The following is a 19,849-nucleotide window of genomic DNA, read 5'->3' as shown; positions in this document are numbered from 1 at the left end:
AACTACGAGCTGAGTAAACCTCTGTTCTAATACTGGTTTGTGGTATTAGTTATAGCAACAGTAAATGGGTTTAGAAAATCGCCCCCGTCAAAGACGAGACCATAATGGCCCAGCGTGCCAACGCCTGCAAATTGCCAGGTGGTGTATGGCTCAGGATCTCCTCCCACAGGCACGGCGATGAGTGGGTGAGAATCAGATGGTTAAAGAGCCCCGAGGCATTGAGCCTCATCCAAAGAGAAGGAGAATTGCAGAAGTATTTGGCATCATGCGATCACTAGAAGAAATTTAGTGAGGCCTAGAAACCGGGCCAGAGGGAGACGAGGGAGCAGTAAGAACTATACTACTACTTCCATCTGTTCCAGGACACTTTTCTTTTAGCACCTTTAATGTGCCAGACCCTCTACAAGCGTGGTGATGTAGAAATCAGTGCAGTTAGGGGCAGGGTCACGAGGGGTGACCGTGGCGTTGGTGGGCGCAGAGACTCTGTGGGGACCATCATGGAGGTGGACAGCAAGGGGAGTTTGTGGGCAGCAACTGGAAAGGCAGTGTTTCCAGCCGGCGGGATGATGACTGAGGAAGGAACCTGTAGCCGGCAGCAGGGGGAAGCTGGATTCTTGCCGTGGGAGGGGGCAGGGCTGCGGGCTGAGTCAGGATGCCAACTCAGGGTGCAAATGCTACATGAAGGAACTGTTTTGTTCTCTGGTAATGGGGAGCCATTGAGGATTTGTAGTAGGGAATGACACCTCTACCAGTGAAGTAGGAGAGCTTATGAAGTTGTCAACCCCAATGAACACTTTGCTTTTCTCTGTTAACCATTCAAGAACCCGCTTGGGAAGGGGTAATAACTGTGCCCCTTTCCTACAGTTGATGACACTGAGACTTTGACATGTTCTTTTTGACTGCCGTACAGCTCCAAGGTGGCAGGCCTGAAATTTGGACCTAGACCTAGGTCTATCTCGACTCTACAGGCTGAGGTCTTAACTAATTGTCACATGTAGTCTGGTGTCTGGAGCAGTACTTGACACACAGTAGCAGCACTTAGAAACTGGTGGCAGCTGTCATCACAGTTGTCCCCTCTGTACCTACCTATTACAAGCCCAGCATATCAGGAATTTCCCTAGGACAGGAAAGATCAAAATGGCATGAGCTAAGCCTTCAACTTTTGGTTAAGGTTAAACCCCATTGGTCAGGCCCATAAATGATAAATGGGATGGGCAACCAGAGGTTTCTGTGTGGACCACAAAGACTAAACATGTCACTGGAATAGTTCTCAGACTCAGCATTCTCATCTGTGTTACTGCTAAAATTAAATGAAATGCAGGTGGAATGTCTGGCCCAAAGACAGCCTCTGATCAGTGCTGAGTCCTTTTTTTCCTTTCCCTTCCTTTAGCCACAGTCACCAAATTCAAAATTAAACAGGGACCAGCTGTGCCTCTTGACCTGCTGTCTTTATCTCCCCTCCTTTAGGAGCTGAGTGACCAGGCAGGTGCGGAGTTCGAGAACTCTGATGTCAGATGGGTCATTACGGTGCCTGCCATCTGGAAACAGCCCGCCAAGCAGTTCATGAGACAAGCTGCTTACCAGGTGAGGGTGGGGGCAGGTAAGGACCTGATATGTCCAGCTGTGCAGGTATCACGGTACTCGCCGGCCTCCTAGGGAGGCAGAGAGGAGGCTCCCATAGGAACAAGCCTGGAGGCCCACAGAGCCTTCCTCTTCCTCAGCTTCCTCTTGGGAGACAAGTAAGGGGGCAGTCTGCGAACTACAGGGAATCAAGCTAGGTCTCCCTTCTGGGTTTATATGTTCCTGCTGTAGGTACTGTGGGACTGGGATGTCAGGCTGGGTCCAGAGACGTTTCTCTAGGTATGAGTAGAAGAAGCGGAGATCTGAAAGGTTGGGAAATGAGATTTGAATAAGGAAGGAAGAGATGAGTGTGTTGCCATGAGCCAGGCATTTCAACTTGGTTAGAGGCTGAAATCTGTACATCTACAACTGGAAGTAAAGGAAATGTGATTGTCCTCTGCCCCCTTCCCAGCATGAGCCGCACAGGAGCCTATAGGATCCCCAGTGGGGGCAGGGCATCACCTTACGTGGTAGCTGATAATATATGAGGATGGCGGCCAGGCTGCATAGTGCGTCGGTCAACAGGGCACTTGTCATCAGAGGCTGGGTGCTTCAGTGCCGGAGGCCAGCCCACCCTGGTGGGCTCCAGAGCCACAGGCCCTCACAGGCTCCAGCTCTTACGCTTTGCAGACAACTCAGGCTGTAGTGGCTTCCGTGATAGTCTGAATTCATGTTGAGAATGGTTGGCCATCCGACCGCAGCCCTGTGCTCATCCCTGGGCCAGAGCTGGCTCCTATTGATCGTCCACCCTTTGGTTTAGGGAAAGCTATTCCTAAGGCCTGGATCAACTCTTTATATCAGAAGTCAGTTTTCTGAGCCTGCACCTCATACCTGGCTGGGGCACATCACCAAAGCACCAGATGTCCCCTTGTTCCCCGCACACCTCGCAGGAGACATCTTGCCTTCCTTTCTCTGATGCAGAGTTTGTGGCCACATGTATGAGCATTTTTTGTTTGTTTGTTTTTGCCAAACTCCCACAGAATTTGAACCACCCCAAGCCCATAGCAATATGGCTAGGGGAACCCTGGCCTCCTGCACTGCATTCAGCCAATGCTCAGGGCTTTACTCCAAGCAGCTCGCGGAGTTCAACTTGCCCCTGGACAACAGCAGGGTACGCCCCCACAACCCTTCCTCTGCTTTCCTCTTCCTCCTGCAGCGTGAGAAGCTGGCTCCATGTATGGGCCTGCCAAAAATAGATCTGTTTTTAGAAGGATGAGAGCGGAGGGTGGAAGTTCCAGAAAAAGGCAATTTCTTTAAGAAGGGCGGGGTGGGGGGCAGCCCTAGGCATCACAGAGCTGTTTCTATAGTGTCAGCCTTCAGGCTGGGTCCAAAGATGGCACACGGGGGCATGGCTGTTTGTAGATACGCGTCCAGCACTCTGAACTTTTCCCAGGAAGGATATTCAAGATTCAAGGTTTCGATTCCCTTTTCCCAGCCCACAGGAAGACTTCAGCAACAAATGTGTGACCCATGAAAGGGTCAAATTATATTTTTAGCCTGAAAAAAAAATAGGTGCAGCGACTGGTGGATCTGTGAGGCCTTGTGAGAGTCCTGGGCCGGCTCTTCCGGCTCTTCCTAGCTCTGCGTCATCCGAGTGTGCTGGGCCACACTGGGGGCCAGAGGAGAAAAACAGGCAGGGAGGACACAGCCAGCTCTGGACCTTGTCTTTGGTGGAATAAAAATGGCCTCTCAGAGAAGGGCCTGCAGCTCCCCAGAGGGGCAAATGTGATTAGCATTTGTGGACCTGTCTGTGGACAGACTGCCTTTTCTGTGCTGGGCAACTTTTATCCAGTACAGTGTTCTTGTAGTTTAGGCTTTGACCCTTTGTGATTCTGCTTAGATTCTTGTGTTCAGCTTCAGGGTAGAGTTAGGGTCACCCTAATGGATTGAAAGAGGCAGCAATTATTCTTTGTTGGTTCATTGACTTACTCACCAGACACACCCACGGTGTGGCCTCTGGGTGCCAAGCTGTGGTGGGCACTGGATTCCTCCCCACAGGCCCCCTGCCGTTAGGTTGTTCAGAGCCGAGCTGCTCTCAGTTTGGGGTTTTGGGGTGCACCAGTGGCTCGGTTTCATGGTGGATTTCTCTGTAATCTCGTCAGCTTCTCTAAAAGAGTCCCAGGACAGAATGGAAGTGAGGCCTGAAATATCTCTCCGCTCTGCACCCTCCTTCTTCCTGCCATTGTTATACAGAATAAGAAAGATAGGATCCTGTGATGGCTAATTTTATTTTTATTTATTTTTGGTATTAGGAATTAAGCTCAGGGTCATTCTACCTCCCAGCCACACCCCTAGCCCGTTTTATTTTTTTATTTTGAAGCAGGGACTCGCTAAGTTGCTGAGGCTGGCCTGGCACCTGCAACCCTCCCATCTCAGTCTCCCAAATACTGGGATTATAGGCGTGTGTGGTACCACATCCAGCTCTGTGATAGCTCGTTTTATGGGTCAGCTTGACTAGGCCAGGAGAAGGCACAGCTATTTGATTAGAAATTGTCCTGGGGGTTCCTGTGAGGGTGTTTTCAATGAGTTTAACATTTAAATGGCTAGACAGTAAAGCAGATCAGCCACCCTCATGTGGCTGTGTCCTCCAATCTGTTGAAGGCCTGAATAGGGCAGAGGGCTGACCCTCTCTGAGTAGGAGTAGGAAGAAATTCCTCCTGCCTAACTCCCTGAGAGCTGGGACATTGTTTTGTTTTGTTTTGTTTTTCTGCTTTCAAACTCAAAAGGGAACATCACTTTTCTGGGTCTTGAGCCTGAGGCCTTTGGACAGTATCCACACCACTAGATCCTCTGGGTTTCCAGCTTGCCCACTGCAGATCTCAGAATTTGTCTACCCCTCTAACTGTGAGCCCAAGCCGGATAATAAATCTCTCTGCATGTGTCTGTATTTTATTGATTCCATTTTGGTGGAGAGCCTGGCTACAGCAGGACCTCAGCAGACACGTGGCTCTGAACCAGTGGCAATGGGGCATCCCCCTCTGTGAAACAAATGTTATCAGGTGTATATTTGTTTACGTCTTTGAGGTGGTGACCGCCCTCTGGACTCTCCACCCACAGTGCAAGCCCATGGCCGGCCTGATTTCAGACACAAATCCAGAGGAACACGGTAGAATGGGTATAACATCTGGACAGTTGGGAAGGGGCGTGTCCGCTTCGGGTGCCTTGGCAAGGTGGAGAGGAGAGCAGGTGTCGCATCTTCCGGTCTGGAGCTCTGGGCCTCTGCTGCCCTCTCTGGGAGTGTGTTTCATCTGTGAACTCTCACTTGTCTGGTCTCAGGGCTTGTTAAAGAAATGGGCCAAACCTCTATCTTTTATAATCCACAGACTTAGGACACTCATAGAACCTTTTAGAGAATTCAGGGACAAGATGGTAGCAGGAAAAAAAAAAAAAGACAGTTTTTGCCTCTTCTGAGGCCTTTGGAAAAAGCCTTTAACTGAATGTAAGGGGGTCATGGATAGGAATCAGTCCAGATTTTTCTAAAGGCATTTTGCCTAAAACATGTAACTCCAGTAGGCTCCAGAAACCTGTTCAATAAATGGAGCTCCCATATGTATGATGAGCTCATCTGACATGGAGACGCAGCTGGCAATCGCCTTCTTGTCTGTACTCACTGCAGTGAAAAATAATCCTATCAAGAGAAACAAAGTACAGCGCTCCCAGGCCTGGCGCAGCTGTGGTCCTTTTTAGCCTGACGGCCGGCCGGCAGAGCACTTAACTGGCCGTTTTTCTCAGCTGTGGACATGGTCCCTTGGCAGATTTTCCTGGCAGATTGCAGGACTGAGGAGGAGGGCCGGGGAACTGAGTGGTGGGGGGGAACACCCACTTCCACGGGCTCCCTGGAGGGCGTTTTTATGCCTGAGCCTCCTGAGCGGGCTTGTGATGTCAAAGCAAGCTTCTATAAAGCTGCTACGGGGCCGCTCCTGCTGCCCCAGATTCCTGGAGGAGTCAAACCGGGTAGCAGGCCTCTGGGTTCACACACTTTCTGTTTGTAGAGTCCCCAGGTCGTGTCTGTGGAATGTCTGTATTCAGTTCAGCAGACATGGGCCCCGGAAAGTGCAGGAGAGAGGCCAGCTGGAGGCAGGGGCGATTCTTCCTTGCAAGCACCTACTGTGTACTACAGGGCAAGAAGACCTGACTGTGGCCCTTAGAAAATGTACCGTCTTGCAGGAGAGGCTAGACGTGTCTACACCATCGATATAGCTGGAGACAGAACATGTGAAGTATTGGCGGGGTTCCCAGGGGAGGGAGCCCCCCCATGGGAATATAACGGCATGGTTCCAGTTGCAGAGGCAGAGAGAGGATGTTCTGCTGCAGTTAGTTCCAGCTTGAGCCCAAGCGGCTCAGACCCATGGGTCTCCAAGAGGCTGCAAGGGTTAAAGGAGCCAGCGCTTACACCACCAGCCTGGGCAAGTAGTGAGACCCTGCTTCAAACCAAGAAGTAAAATAGGGCCGAGGGTGTAGCTCAAAAGTAAAACGCTTTACCCAGTACCACTCACCAAAAAATAAAATGAAATAGCATATAGCCATTTCACCAGGCTCCAAGTCTTCTCACCAGAGGTGAAGACATCTAGGGTTCTGAGAGTCCTGTGTCCTCCTGTTCTTGGATTCCTGGGGAGATGGAATTTGTCTGGAGTCCGGGACCTCCTCCTGACCCCCACGTCCCTGCAGCTCTCCTCTCCTCTGTGGTTCTCAGGAGTTGGCTGCTGGGAACAGGATTCCTCAGTCTCACTGGAAGGAAGAGGGGGTGAAGGGGCTGCAAACAAAGGGATGTGGTTCATATGTCCTGGGTACCCCCGAACACTGCCCGGGCTCCTCTCTGACCTGGCCACTTCCTCCCCTCAGGAGGGAGAGGTTCTCTCCGCTCCCAGCCCCTGTCTGCATCCTCTCCTGGTACAGCTAGCCACCCCCTAAGGAAATGGGTCACCTCTTCACCAAGGCCAGCACAGTTGTGAAGGGGCAGGTAAAAGACTCCCTGCTGCGGGGTGCAGCCCATGCTGTGCTCCTTGGCGCAGACTCGGGCCAGCCTGGGTGTCTCTTGCTGAGGTCAGGACCAGCCTGCTGGAGTGTCCGCCACACAGGCTCACTCAGATGCTCAAGGCTATTCATGCCTCTGGAGCCTTTTGTTTGCTTTCCCTGTAAAGGTTTCCCATCCAGGAGCTCAGAATCCCAGAATGGGGTGGGGTGGGGTGGGAATGAAGCGCTTACAAGCAGACCTTTCTCCCCGCCTGTCCCCCTGCCAAGCCCAGCCTGAGTGGCTCTTGTTGGCACATGGGGCCTTGCTGGAGCACATCTCACCAGCTAGGCTGACATCCCAATAGGACGTGGCAACATGTGGCTTTTGAGTCAGCCGGGCCCCACCGGGGCTCTGTACCCCAAGGTTATTTTCTAGTCTGGACTCGGGAAGCGAATCCTACACAAAGGCACAGCGGTTCCTTTGCAGTTACTCTTCCCTTATCCCACACCCCAGCCTGTTGAAACTGGCCCATTCGCTTCGATTCGACCAAGAGGTATTTGATGTTCTGAACCTGGGAATGGAAACAACACACCAGCTGTGTCCTTCAGAAGGCATGGTGGCGCACACTTGTCATCCCAGTACTTGGAAGGCAGAGGCAGGAGGATTGCAGGTTCACGACCAGCTTTAGCTACTTAGTGAGGCCCTCTGCAACTTAGTGAGACCCTGTTTCAAGGTAAAGAATAAAAGATAGGGCTGGGGAGGTGTAGCTTGGAGATAGAATGCCCCTGAGTTTAATCTCCCATGTACTTTTAAAAAAAAAAAGGGACTCCTCTTGATCTTATTTTGGATTTCTCCTTCCTTTTTGCAGTACTGGGGATTGAATCCAGGGGCATTCTATCTCTGAGTTGCACCCCTAGTCCTATTTTTTATTCTTTATTTTGAAACAGGGTCTCACTAAGTGGCAAAGGGCCTCACTAAGTAGCTGAGGCTGTCCGCGAACCTGTGATCCTCTTGTCTCAGCCTCCCCAATGCTGGGATGACAAGCGTGTGCCACCATGTCCAACTGGATTTCTCCTTCTGGGGCCCTGAAGACTCGAGTTGCCCCATTCCTGTTGGCACTTCACATGTGTGACCCACATCCTCTTTCCTTGGGTACCTTAACTTTTAGCTGTCTTTGTGCTAAGGATGACAAAGATGACCCTGTGACAAATGTTATCCTGTGAGAAAATAAAGCAGTGAGAGGGGACTTTCAGCTGCTTGAACAGGAAGCAGAGGCCCGTCGGCGGCCTGTTGGCCACTGCCATCTAAGGGCAGACCTACCTTCTTCGACCCATGGACCAGGCTCTCGGGCATTGACACTGCCCATGTGGTATTGGGCAGTGGGGAAGGAGCTCCCTGTGGATAAGAGTATGTGGTTCTCATCTGGCTTTATAAAGCCTATATCTTCTAAAGGGGATTCTGCCAATTTTGAGACATTTAGTATTTGCAAAGTAAAGATTTTCAGTCACCTGCCTGCTGGTAGTATCTCATCAGGACATCATTGGCATTTATTTTTGGCGTGGTTGTCATGGAGAACTCCTGACTGCCTCTTCAGGCAGTGTATCTTCTGATACTGTCCCCGAGTCCATGGGTGAAGACAGAGCCTTACAACCAGCGGAAGAGGAAGTGTCAGAGGTACTAGGGAGTTCTGTCAAAGTGCCAGGCTGGGGCTCCTGCCCTGCAACGTAAGTGGCAAAGAACAGGGGAGCTGGGGGGCCAATTAACAAGCTGGTTTCAGGGCTCACGACCCCAGCCTGAAGCATTTCTGATAATCCAGCTTGAATCTACTTCCCCTCCTTGCCCACTAATGGAGCATCCTAAGCCTTCTGCCCATGGCTCTAGGCCGGCTACTGGTAAGAGGTTATTTGTGCAGGTGTGACATTAGGAGAACTTCTGTCCCTGCTGTATGAGAATCCACTAAATCTCAAGGATCTGGTATAGAATAGGGTGTGTGTGTATTCCACGTGGGTGTGGCTCAAGGGCAACATCCCCAGGGGTTTCCAAGGAAACGGCAACAAAGCGGCGCAGTAGGATGGGAACCATGCCTGCTGTTTCCCTCATGCTGGTGGCCAAGGAAGCCACATGCTCCTCAACAGCCTCCACAGAGAGCGCCCTGCTCAGCTCAGGGCTGTGGGAGGTGGGCAGGGTCTAGCGCAGACCAAGGCCCACTTCCCTGAGTGCCCTCAGAAGGGTCCCGGGGCCTCCTGGCTGGTTCTTCCTTGGGCCTGGAGTAGCCATGACTTGGACAGATCACATGTTACAGAGCACAAGCATTTCTGCCTCCTGCAGGCTGAGAACCCAAATGCCTGCAGACAGAGGACATAGATGAGAACTTGGGAATGAATTATATTATTGATAATATTTATTACTGTATGTGACATATGCATAACTTAAACTACCAAAGGGATAAAGGCTTAAGATACCTGTCAGATAACTGTCTACCCACACTGTAGAAGATGAGGGATTCTGTGGGATTACAGGCACTGGGAGCCCCCGCTCATCTACCACCCCCACGAGGCCAATGGCAGGAGCCATTACAGTGATTTGGAGACAGCAGGTCAGAGGCCCTTATGGCACAGCCAGGTGCTTGTCTAGCCGAGGTCTACCAAGACTGGGGTCTGCTCCACCTGTCAGATGGCGGCTTTGGAACCAGGGAACGGATCACCTGCCGGGGAAGCAAGTCCTACAAAGGCTGATGTAGAAAGGTCCCAAGAAGCTGAGCTCGGTGTCCCTTCCTTGGGAGTGCTGGCCCCGGGGTAGGAGTCCTCTAGTGGGCCTACCCGGGGACTCAGGGCCCAGCATCTGCTCTGTCTTCCAGGCAGGCCTGGCCTCCCCTGAGAACGCGGACCAGCTCATCATCGCCCTGGAGCCCGAGGCGGCCTCCATCTACTGCCGGAAGCTGCGGCTGCACCAGATGATCGAGCTGAGCAGCAAGGCGGCGGTCAATGGGTGCAGCGCCAGAGACACAGTAGGAGCGGGGTTCGCACAGGGTACCTCTGCTCTCTCTCTCCCTCCCTCTCGGCCCCTCCCGCCCCCGGAAGCTTCTCTGCCCTTGATGCGGTCAAGGCATTTAGTGCCGTGGGGAAGACTCAGGATGCTCCAGAAGGAGGTTGGCTTTAAGTGCTCAGCCCCCACCTCCACAGCCCCTCAGAGGACCACCATAATCAAGCAGGGGCCGTCCTGGAGGGGGGCTTCTCCAAGACCCCTAGGGTGGCCCGACAGTAGTTCTTGGCCTTACATTCTACTAGGCTCTTCTTTCTTGCCTGCTAACTGATTCTTCATCTAATCCCATGTGCCTGTTATTAATTCCTCCATTGAGATTGTTGATTTACTGCTGACTCACGTGTTGGGGCCGCTTCGTGCATAATGGGCTCATTATGAGTCTTAGCTGAGCGTTTAGAATCCATATGAGATAGGCTGACTTTCCCTGACCTGGGGAATGCTCACTTAGCTGTAGGACCGGCACCCACTTAGGAAGGCGCAGAGGGAGTACTTTAAGGAGGTTTTCCTCTTTAATAGTTAACTGCGTGCCAGTTGGTCACATTCTTGGTTCCCAGAACTGTCTTCCCTGTGCCTAGGCTTCTGGAGTTTGCAGACAGCCGGAGCAGGGTCAAGGCCCCACGTGAGCACGTGTGTTCTCGGAGCTCTGTGTGTGCTTCCACGGAAAGCCCAGGAGGGCAGAGACCCTCCTGTCACCTGTGCCCACCCATAGCTGCCCCCTAAGACCCCAGGCCAAGGCTTACCCCAGCAGATACACATTCCTGTCCCACATATTGGGTTCTTCACAGTGGCATCTTTGCCCCAGGAGCCACCCTTTGCATTTTATTCCCGAGATTTAGGAGTCTGTAAACTTCAGCCATGTGGCAGAGACAAAAGGTTTGCCCATCACCAGACAGCTCTCTTGGCCTCCCAGGCACCTTCCATCTGAGGGCTGGAGTCTGGACTTACTGCTAACTAAGTCAAACACATTAATGCTTTACATATGCAAGATGTTATAGGCATCTAGTTTTTCTTCTTTATTCTTATTGGAAAAAAGGGAGGAAACTGGGCTTATCTCTTACATGCTAATGCTCAGTTGTTTATAAAAATAAATTATGTCAGAATCAACTAATTCTAGTGTAGCTCTTCTTACATCCTTTGTAAGTAATCACACTCACATTTTAGGGGTAAGGGTCTTCAACCAGATGAATAAGTAGCATGTCCTGGGAGCTCTGTTTGGGGGTCCTTTCCTGTGACATCACGCCTCGCCCACAGTGTTCTGTGTCTGTGTCCTGTGGCGTGTGGAATTTGCTGCTGTCTGTCGTGCTCAGAGGAACTTTTTGGTTTTTGAAGTCCCCAGATTGTTGAACACCACGCCTCCAAGGGGATTGAGATACCTCTCCCAGGGAGGGGTGCTATGGGAGGAGTCTGAAGGAGCACTTTACCAGGAGCACCTGAGATGCTTGTAGGCTCCTTTCTGATTGGAGCCCAGTGGATGCCACAGGGGAGGGACAGAGCTGGCCTCAGCTCCCAGCACTGAGGCGCTTGCTGCCAACATTGTTTTACTCCTAAAGGAGTTAATGAAACCAATAAAGGATACATTTTCCCAGAATCATGGACTTAATGTGCCTGAAAAACGGGATAATGTTTTGAGAGGTGGCAGCATGTTCTGTTAGCCTCGCTTGGCTGTTTTTTAAGAATGCCATTTTGCGTTCCATCTAGATTGTTTTAGAAAGTCAGATACCAACTACAAGGTCTGCAACACACATCCGTCTGGTGCCAGCGTTGGCAACAGGAGAGAAGCCCTGAGTTTGGGTGACCTAAGGATGCCTCCCTCTCCACTCTAACCCCAGCCCTGAAGAACTTGGACCTGGCAGGCGTGCGGAGTTCTAATCCCCAGAGAAGTTGCTTTGTAAACAACGTGCTTGTTGCTGAAAGAGGCGAGCGGGTCAAGGGTGCTTCGTTGGATAACCAGCACCCTAGGGAATTTGTAGGGTGATTCAGTCAGTAGCACCAGCACCTGGACTTAAAACAAAAAAAAAGTGGTGGTGGATGAGATGGTAGGAAGGCAGCAGAACCCTTGTCTTGCTCTAAATCATCATTTCATACTGGTTATTTATTTAGCACCAGGTTTCATAGTAGGTGCTTTATCTTCATGATCTCCTACTGTGTGCCCATGAGGAATGTAGGCCAACTATTAATATCTCCATTTTATGGGGGAGGAAACTCAGAGGGGTTGAGTGACCTGCCCAAAGTCCCACTTGGCCCTGCCCTGCCGCTTCCCGGGTTCCCTTCCACAGCGCTTCGCTCATTTCTAACCATCCAGTACTCTGCTTCCCCAAATGTCCCTGTAAATCATTAAGTTTGGCTGTGACTTGGGCTGCAGTCTGAGGCTCATCTTGGGGCTGCGAGACAAGAGTCACCAGGAACTGCGAGTCCCTTAACCTCGTCTGACCTGGTTTCCTCATCTGAACACAAGGACAGTGATGTATACCCTCTCCTCCTCGTAGGAGGCCCAGCAGCCCAAGTCCCGGCAGGGGCTGTGGACACCAGCAGAGGCTGTCCCCAGGACTCCTGAGCCAGGCAGTGCCAGCCTTGGCCTGGTTCAGATGCCATCTTGCAGCCAAAGCGCCACCTTGTGGCTGCAGAGCGCCTTGGCTTTCACAAACTGGGGAAAGGGCTCAATCCATTTGTCCAGAATCCAAATCAGGAAAATACGCTCCATATTCCTGGTTTCAAAGTCCCTTGATATGAAATTATTTGAGCATACTTCAGGTGTCTTCCTTGGGGTAGCAAAGCCAGGAAACTGGCTGATTTTCTCTACCCATTCCCCCCAGAAAATGTCACTGGAAGAAAGGAAATCTCATGAGGGTGGGCTTTTCAGCAGGGCCCCGACTGAAGCTGCCAGGCCATTTCCTCTTGGAAGAAGGGGTTTCGTGATTCCTAGTGCTGTGTTTATTATCACTTCCATCAAGCATCAGATGTTCCATCCCTAAACCTCCTCATGCTCTGTCTCCACTGACTGCAGATGACTGTCCGCTCTCTTCATGCTTTCTTACCCGTCATTTTCTTTCTGTCGGCCACTAGCTAAGGAACACATACGGCGCAATCGGCAGAGTCGGACCTTTTTGGTGGAGAATGTCATAGGAGAAATCTGGTCCGAACTGGAGGAAGGTAGCGTCCTTCAATGTCCTTTGCCCTTGCTGGATTTTTGTTTTTTGTTTTTGTACTGTTGGCAAAAATGCATTTCCACTTATCCCTTTTGCATTTTTGGGAAATGTTCAAAATTAGTGGGGTTTGAAGGCTACTTACCTAGGGAGAGCCTTTTTGGGAACCTCAGTCTTGCATGTTATAAAACCATGGAGACTTGTCCCCCAGAGGTAGGAACGGGAACTCCGTAGTCCTAGATTAAGTCTTATTTATGTTAAACAGCAGGGAATGGTACACATCAGGTAGGTAACACTGTGTGACGGGGAGTGCTTTGGTCTTCAGGATTCGCTTATCTGGGTCCTTTGTCACCCACGCTTTGCTGGCCCTCCAGGGCAGACGTGACCACACCCTCTGTCATCATGAACCACTTGGCTTTGTTGCTTATTAGCAAATCCATCGTGCAAATGAGTAGTGTTGATGGGACTTAGCGGGGTATACCAGGTTGCCGTCCACCAGCTTGGTTCAGATGGAGTTAACAAGTGGCCTGCGTAAAGCTCAGCTGTTTCTATGCCAGGTGACAAGTATGTGGTTGTGGACAGCGGCGGAGGCACCGTGGACCTGACCGTCCATCAGATTCGGTTACCCGAGGGGCACCTGAAGGAACTGTATAAAGCAACAGGTGAGCATGGCAGTGGTCTCACCCCTGAGCTGTTTCCAGAGAGTTCCTTCATTTCAGACTTCTCTCAGTGTCTCTTTCTCTCTGAGTCGCAAGCATGTGAGACTACAGGCAGTAGAAGACACTCGTGCCTGCTTGGAATCGGACAGCAAAATGCAGCCAAATGTTCTTTCAGACACACAGCACCACCGCTTAAGTTTTGGCATCAAATAAGTCAGGTCAAAGGACTTTGCTTCTGAAATTTCTAGAAGGATGTGGCTGTAACCTGGTGTCACCTATGATTCAGAGTAAAGGCCAGCTCTCCATGAGGTCTGGGGACACCCGGTGTTGGATCCAGATTGCCAAATCCGAGAACGCACTCTTTCTCTTTGCAGGAGGGAGAGGAGCAAGATAAAGAGAAATGAATAGGCCAGGCAGGGACTAGAGAGACCTGATTTCCAGTTCTGGCCCTGGGAAGTGTGGGTGGGAATTCCATGATGCTCCTAGTTAGTTACCTGTATGGATCTTATCTGAAATGTGATTGACTTTAAACAGATGATTGATGAGAAATTTCTGTTGGGAAAAGGTCTCTCTGCTTGGAATGAGAAGAACCTGAGGGCATCGAAGTATAAATTTAACTACAGTCTGCATGCTGGGGGCGGGGGGCAAGCTCCTATTTCTTACTGCTCTGGACAGGGCTTGGTTTCTCAGAATTTGGGTTCAGTTTCTGGTGGTGTTTGACACCAGGGGCTTTGTTTCCTTCTCAACGCAGGTGGGCCCTATGGATCCTTGGGAGTAGATTATGAATTTGAAAAGCTTCTGTGTAAAATATTTGGAGAAGACTTTATTGAGCAATTCAAAATCAAGCGTCCTGCCGCCTGGGTTGACTTAATGATCGCCTTTGAGTCTCGCAAAAGAGCAGCTGCCCCAGACCGCACTAACCCGCTGAACATCACCCTGCCCTTCTCCTTCATCGACTACTACAAAAAGTTCCGTGGGCACAGCGTGGAGCACGCCTTGAGGAAGAGCAAGTGAGTTGGGCTCCCCTTTGGCTGGGGTGGACTGTGCTGATGGGTGGCGGGAAGGTGGCGTGGGCTCAGGGTGCTAGTGCTACATGCTTGTTGTATGATCTGGGGCAAGTGGTTCGACTTTTTTGGTTTCTCGGTTTCTTTCATTTGGAAAATGGGGATGCTAATTCTGCTTGCCTCAAAGGGCTGTTAGGAGAAAACAATGAATTCATACATGTTAGGCACTTAGCACCGTATATAGGGCCTGGAAAGTATGATCTCTGTGTTATTGTATTTACTAAAAAAAGAAAATTCCCAGCTGTCTGAAAGTAAGGATGTTTAGTTTTGGCCATTACTGGAATCCCAGTGTCTAGAAGAAAACCCAGGAAGTATTTGCCGAATGCATCCTGTGGGAACTTGGAATCCCTCGGCTGCAAGTGCTTGTGGCTCAGCTTGTTGCAGAAGGAACATATCTGGAAGGTGGCTTAAAGCCGAATTAGAAAAAATAGACAAAATCACAGGTTCCTACTACTGTAAGAAATTGTTTTGATATACATTCCCTATAATGAAGTGGTTATTACTGTCAGACAAATGTACATGCTTATTGCCTTCTATAGTTAACTTTTTCTAATAACTTTTTTTATATGGAAAATGAAACTGGGTCATCCAGCTCCAATACTGTTGGTTCTTAGTCTAAATCTCATCACCCTCCCCAAGTATCTAAAGCAAATCTCAGGTTATCATCTATACACACATAGGAGCATGTGGTTCTAAAGGAGGCAAATTCTAAATCCTAACCACCATATCATTATCACACTCAAAAATTAATAATTTATCAATATCATCAAATATTCAGTTAACATGAACACAACTTTGCCAATTGTCGTATTTTTTTCAGTTTGCATCAGCGTCCAAATGAGAGGTGAACAGCAATTATTTTGAATGCTTCTCACATCCCACTTAATGCACCTGCTTCCCTCCTGCTTTTTCCTTCACAATTACATGATAAAACTGTTGACTGTCCTATAGTTTTCTACAGTCTTAGGGTTCAGCTTACTGCATGCCCGTGGTGTCCCACAACTTGTTCTTTTGTTTTTTCCTATGTTTTTGCAAATAGACAGATTTACTTGAGGTTTAATAAGAATCAAGTTTGACTCTTTGGGAAATCTATTTCATGGGTGGGTGGAATTTCCTACCACATCATATTGGGGGACATGTTCCGTCTGCTTATCTCTTGTAATGTTAGCAGCCACCGATGACCATTGCCCGAGCCTACTAAATCACTTGGGGTGGCCCATGGCTATCGTCTTGACTTAGTGTAGTTGGATTACTTCTATAGAGACAGAGTTTTCTCCTAGTAGTTTAGTTGCCTGGGAGTGCAGTTCATATAAGAGAGAATAATTGGCTCTTTCCCTCCACTTAAAAGTTAAAAAAAAATTATTGGTGTATTGTATTCATACATCATACTGGGGTAAAATAAAACTTGTGTAGACATACATGCACACATCACCTAGTTAGCCCCCACCCAGTTCCCACCCCATTCCCTCCCCATCCCTCCTTCCCATGCTTGGCTTACTGGTTGACTTCTATATGTTTAAGTACATGGTGTCCTTTAGAGAGTTTCCTTCTTCCCCCTCGCTCCACCTATAAGTTTTAAGAAATGATTTGATTTCCTAGCATCCTGCAAAGTAGCTAATGAGTTTTATTGGGAGGAGTGGGAATGAAGGAACTATCATTACGAATTCATGGATTTAAGTGTGTCTAATGTATTTTATTTTATTTTATTTATTTATTTTTTTTGGTGGTACTGGGGTTCCTGGAAGCCCTCCTTCCTCCGGGCTACACTCCCAGACCTATTTTATATTTTTGAAACAGGGTCTCTTACGCCAGCACGGCTGGCTTCGAACCTGCGCGATCCTCCTGTCTCCGCCTCCCAAGCGCGGGGATTACAAGCGTGCGCCACCACGCCCGGCTCTAAGTGTGTCTAATGTATTTTAAACCATGACAGTCGTATTCTTATTAATGCTCAAATTGCTCCACCGTGGACAGTCAGAGCCTCTTCATCAGTCCCTTTGACTTGGCACTCAAGGGCTTTAACTGTGTCTTTGGCCTCTGCATGTAAGGATGCTTCTGGCTCATCTTGTATATTCCCTACCCCAGACTTGAAAACAACCACTTCTTTAAGAATCCCAGGTTCCTTTGAGTGACAAACAGAGTGGACTTGATTCCAGGTCTCCCTGCCCTGGGAGTGTCCAAGCCAGGCCCACAGATAGCGTGCTGCACTCTGTGTTGAATCCCAAGTCTTTCCTGCACAGTTCCTAGGACCTGCCAATTCTCCTAGTGAGGTAACTGGCAGTAACCAACCATGGGGTCACCCACACCATGCCACATCATCCTTTGGTGTTCTGGGAAACAGCTGGCACATGTTTTACTTCATGAATGGAGACAACCTTTGCATGGTCCATGAACTTCAGAATAGGTCAGGTACATTCTTTAGGTCTGGATAAAAAAATAGTCCCTGATATTCATTTGGTGCCCAAATTTTCCCATTTTTAATAGACATGGCATTGACCTTGATCTTTACAACCTCCTGCACTGAGGAGCTACAGTAAGTGCTATTATCCTTGACTTCCAACAGAGAAGACCAGGCTCAGAGAAAATGGAAGCCAACATGCCCAGAGTCCTCTAGCTACCAAGTGGTGGGGCCATACTGGAGCCCAGCACTTCTGACTCCCTGTACAATACTCTTTCTGCAACATACTTCTGCTTCTGAATGTGCTATGTACCCCACGTGTTGCAAAAGGTATCAGGAGGGCTGAGGAGATACACCTGAGAACACACATTTGTGGTTTATATGACAGTACAATAAACACATCCTATAAGCCTTCATTATGCCTGCATCCAGTGAATTCAAAATGTGGTCCTCCAAAGGAGAGAGAAACACCTCTAGGATCTTCTTGTTCTCTGCACTAGACTTTGGCCTCCATTATCTCAAGAAAAGATCAGCCACCAGGAAAAAGGAAAGAGAAACAGAAAAGGTTATGTCTCAGTCTTGAGCCTCTGAGGGTCCAGGTCCTAAGAGTTTAGGGGGTTTCCATGGATGCTAGTGACGAAACCTATTTCTGCCCCATAATGGGACGGAGGTACCGCCAGGGTCCATCTATGCAGGTAAGCCTGTATAGACATGAGTTTCGATACTCACGGCTCATCTCTCTCTCTGTCACACTCCCACAGTGTGGATTTTGTGAAGTGGTCCTCCCAGGGTATGCTGAGGATGAGTCCAGATGCCATGAACGCCCTGTTTAAGCCGACCATAGATAGCATCATTGAGCACCTCCGTAAGTATTAGCCAGGACTTGGCCACTTGGCGGAGCAGAACTAAAAACGGGGACTGACTTGTCCAGCATCGCCAACCAATACAAAGCAGTCAGGTTGGCAGGGGATCCAGGTCTGAGAGCGCCACAGGAGCAGGCAGGGCTGGGGCACATAGGAAGGAGGGTGCCCGGCACAGGTCCTGAATCCCTCTCCTCAGTGCTGTAAAGCAACTAAGAACACATCCTCATATAGACTTTTAGTTTAGCTGGGAGCTCTGTAACCTTGTCATTGAGAGCAACTGGCCTAGGGAACACATCTGGTGTTATCTCCCCTCCCCTGAACCACGAGAAGAGAAGAAACCTATCTTGAGAACCAAAGAGCATCACTAGCAAGAGGGCAAACAAGCTGGCCATGCTGTCACCCTGCTGCATTGGTGGCCCTCCCCCAGGGACACACAGTGACTCACCGGGTATTTTTCTAGTATCGAAGTCCCCTGTCCTCTGCCTACCATTCACTTACCAAATCAGAAGCTCTAGCCATGGGATGGGATTTGTATGCCAATCAGAAAATACTATTTCTAACAGCTGGTCTTGACTTAGCAACACCCTAGATTCAGAGAGCTTTAGGGATAAAACGGGATCAACTTAAAATGATCATCACCTCTCTGTGAAAACCGGCTTCTCTGCAGCTCGAGGCCTTTCGTTTTTAGCATATTGGTGTGCAAACTCCTTTTCTCCAAAAGACCAGCTTGCCAAAAATTACACTGGGCTTAGATGAACCCAGGCCTCCTGCTGGCTCAGATTCTCCAGAGATTCAGGCAGCCCAGTGCTCCCCTGCCTGCTGGCTTTTGGTGACACAACTTTTTGCCTTCTTCTTCTCTCTCAGGAGACCTGTTTCAGAAACCTGAGGTGTCCACGGTCAAGTTCCTCTTCCTGGTGGGCGGCTTTGCCGAGGCACCCCTCCTGCAGCAGGCAGTGCATACTGCTTTTGGTGATAAGTGCCGCATTATCATCCCCCAGGACGTGGGCCTCACCATCCTCAAGGGCGCCGTCCTCTTCGGCCTGGACCCCGCCGTCATCAAGGTGCGCCGGTCCCCCCTCACCTATGGGGTGGGCGTGCTGAACCGCTACGTGGAGGGCAAGCACCCGCCCGAGAAGCTGCTGGTGAAGGACGGCACTCGCTGGTGCACTGATGTCTTTGACAAGTTCATCTCTGCTGACCAGTCCGTGGCCCTGGGTGAGCTGGTCAAGCGCAGCTACACTCCGGCCAAGCCCTCCCAGCTGGTCATCATCATCAACATCTACAGCTCCGAGCACGACGACGTCAGCTTCATCACCGACCCGGGGGTGAAGAAGTGCGGCACGCTCCGTCTGGATCTCACAGGGACCAGTGGCACGGCGGTGCCCACCAGGAGGGAAATTCAGACCCTCATGCAGTTCGGGGACACCGAGATCAAGGCCACAGCCATCGACATAGCCACCTCAAAAAGTGTCAAAGTGGGGATCGATTTCTTAAATTACTAGCCATCCCTCCCTGCCGCCCGTCCCCTTGGACTCAACTCATCTGCATCTGCTGACCTCATCCTTGACTCTTCTGTCCCTGACCTTGACCCTTGCCATTGTCCGCCTGAATTTCAGCAGGAAAGAGGAGAACAACCAGGGTGAAATATAACTAGGGATTTTTTTTTTGTTTTGTTTTTTTGGATGGCACACTGGAGTCAGAACAACTGTCCAATGTTAAGATTGAGGTCTGGGAAGAGGAAACTCAAGGATCCTAGAAGAGCAGCTAGTTTTCATAGGTACCAAAGTGGTGAGCCAACCACCAGACAAAGGAATCAGTACCCATTCGCAGCAGTGGTTGGATGTTGCTTTGAACAGATTGTTAAGTCGAACTTAGGATGCCCTGTTGCCATCTTTTTAGATTTAAAATGGGATCTTTGAGCCACGAAGAAATCTGCACCCGAGAGATCTTTCCTTTTACATTTTTTGGGGGTTGGGGAGATGGCAGTCAATATAAAATGCCACCCATCTGCAGCCGGTCGATTTCTTCTCATCATCATGGGCTTAACAGCAGTGACTCAGTGGGAACTTGGCACATTGCTGGCTGGTGGGAGAAAACTGCCTACACTGG

The 19,849-nt window shown here is 49.8% G+C and overlaps 1 protein-coding gene across 2 annotated transcripts in view; it reads left to right on the top strand.

The window, feature by feature from the left end:
- HSPA12A (heat shock protein family A (Hsp70) member 12A) overlaps nucleotides 1–19,621 on the top strand; it is a gene marked incomplete at its 5' end in the record, with an annotated part of 151,832 nt that extends 132,211 nt beyond the window's left edge. For both annotated transcript variants that reach the window (XM_080694012.1, XM_080694013.1), the window contains 7 exons: nucleotides 1,468–1,584; nucleotides 9,432–9,603; nucleotides 12,680–12,766; nucleotides 13,317–13,421; nucleotides 14,170–14,428; nucleotides 17,639–17,742; nucleotides 18,605–19,621. In XM_080694012.1, coding sequence (XP_080550138.1) covers nucleotides 1,468–1,584; nucleotides 9,432–9,603; nucleotides 12,680–12,766; nucleotides 13,317–13,421; nucleotides 14,170–14,428; nucleotides 17,639–17,742; nucleotides 18,605–19,242 — 1,482 coding nt within the window. In that variant the 3' untranslated portion in view covers nucleotides 19,243–19,621. The remainder of the gene's footprint in view (nucleotides 1–1,467; nucleotides 1,585–9,431; nucleotides 9,604–12,679; nucleotides 12,767–13,316; nucleotides 13,422–14,169; nucleotides 14,429–17,638; nucleotides 17,743–18,604) is intronic.
- Nucleotides 19,622–19,849: the final 228 nt, after the last annotated feature.

Source organism: Muscardinus avellanarius (assembly GCF_963383645.1).
Source record: "Muscardinus avellanarius genome assembly, chromosome: 4".
NCBI classification, from domain to species: Eukaryota; Metazoa; Chordata; class Mammalia; order Rodentia; family Gliridae; genus Muscardinus; species Muscardinus avellanarius.
This window is presented reverse-complemented; position numbering and strand designations above follow the sequence as displayed.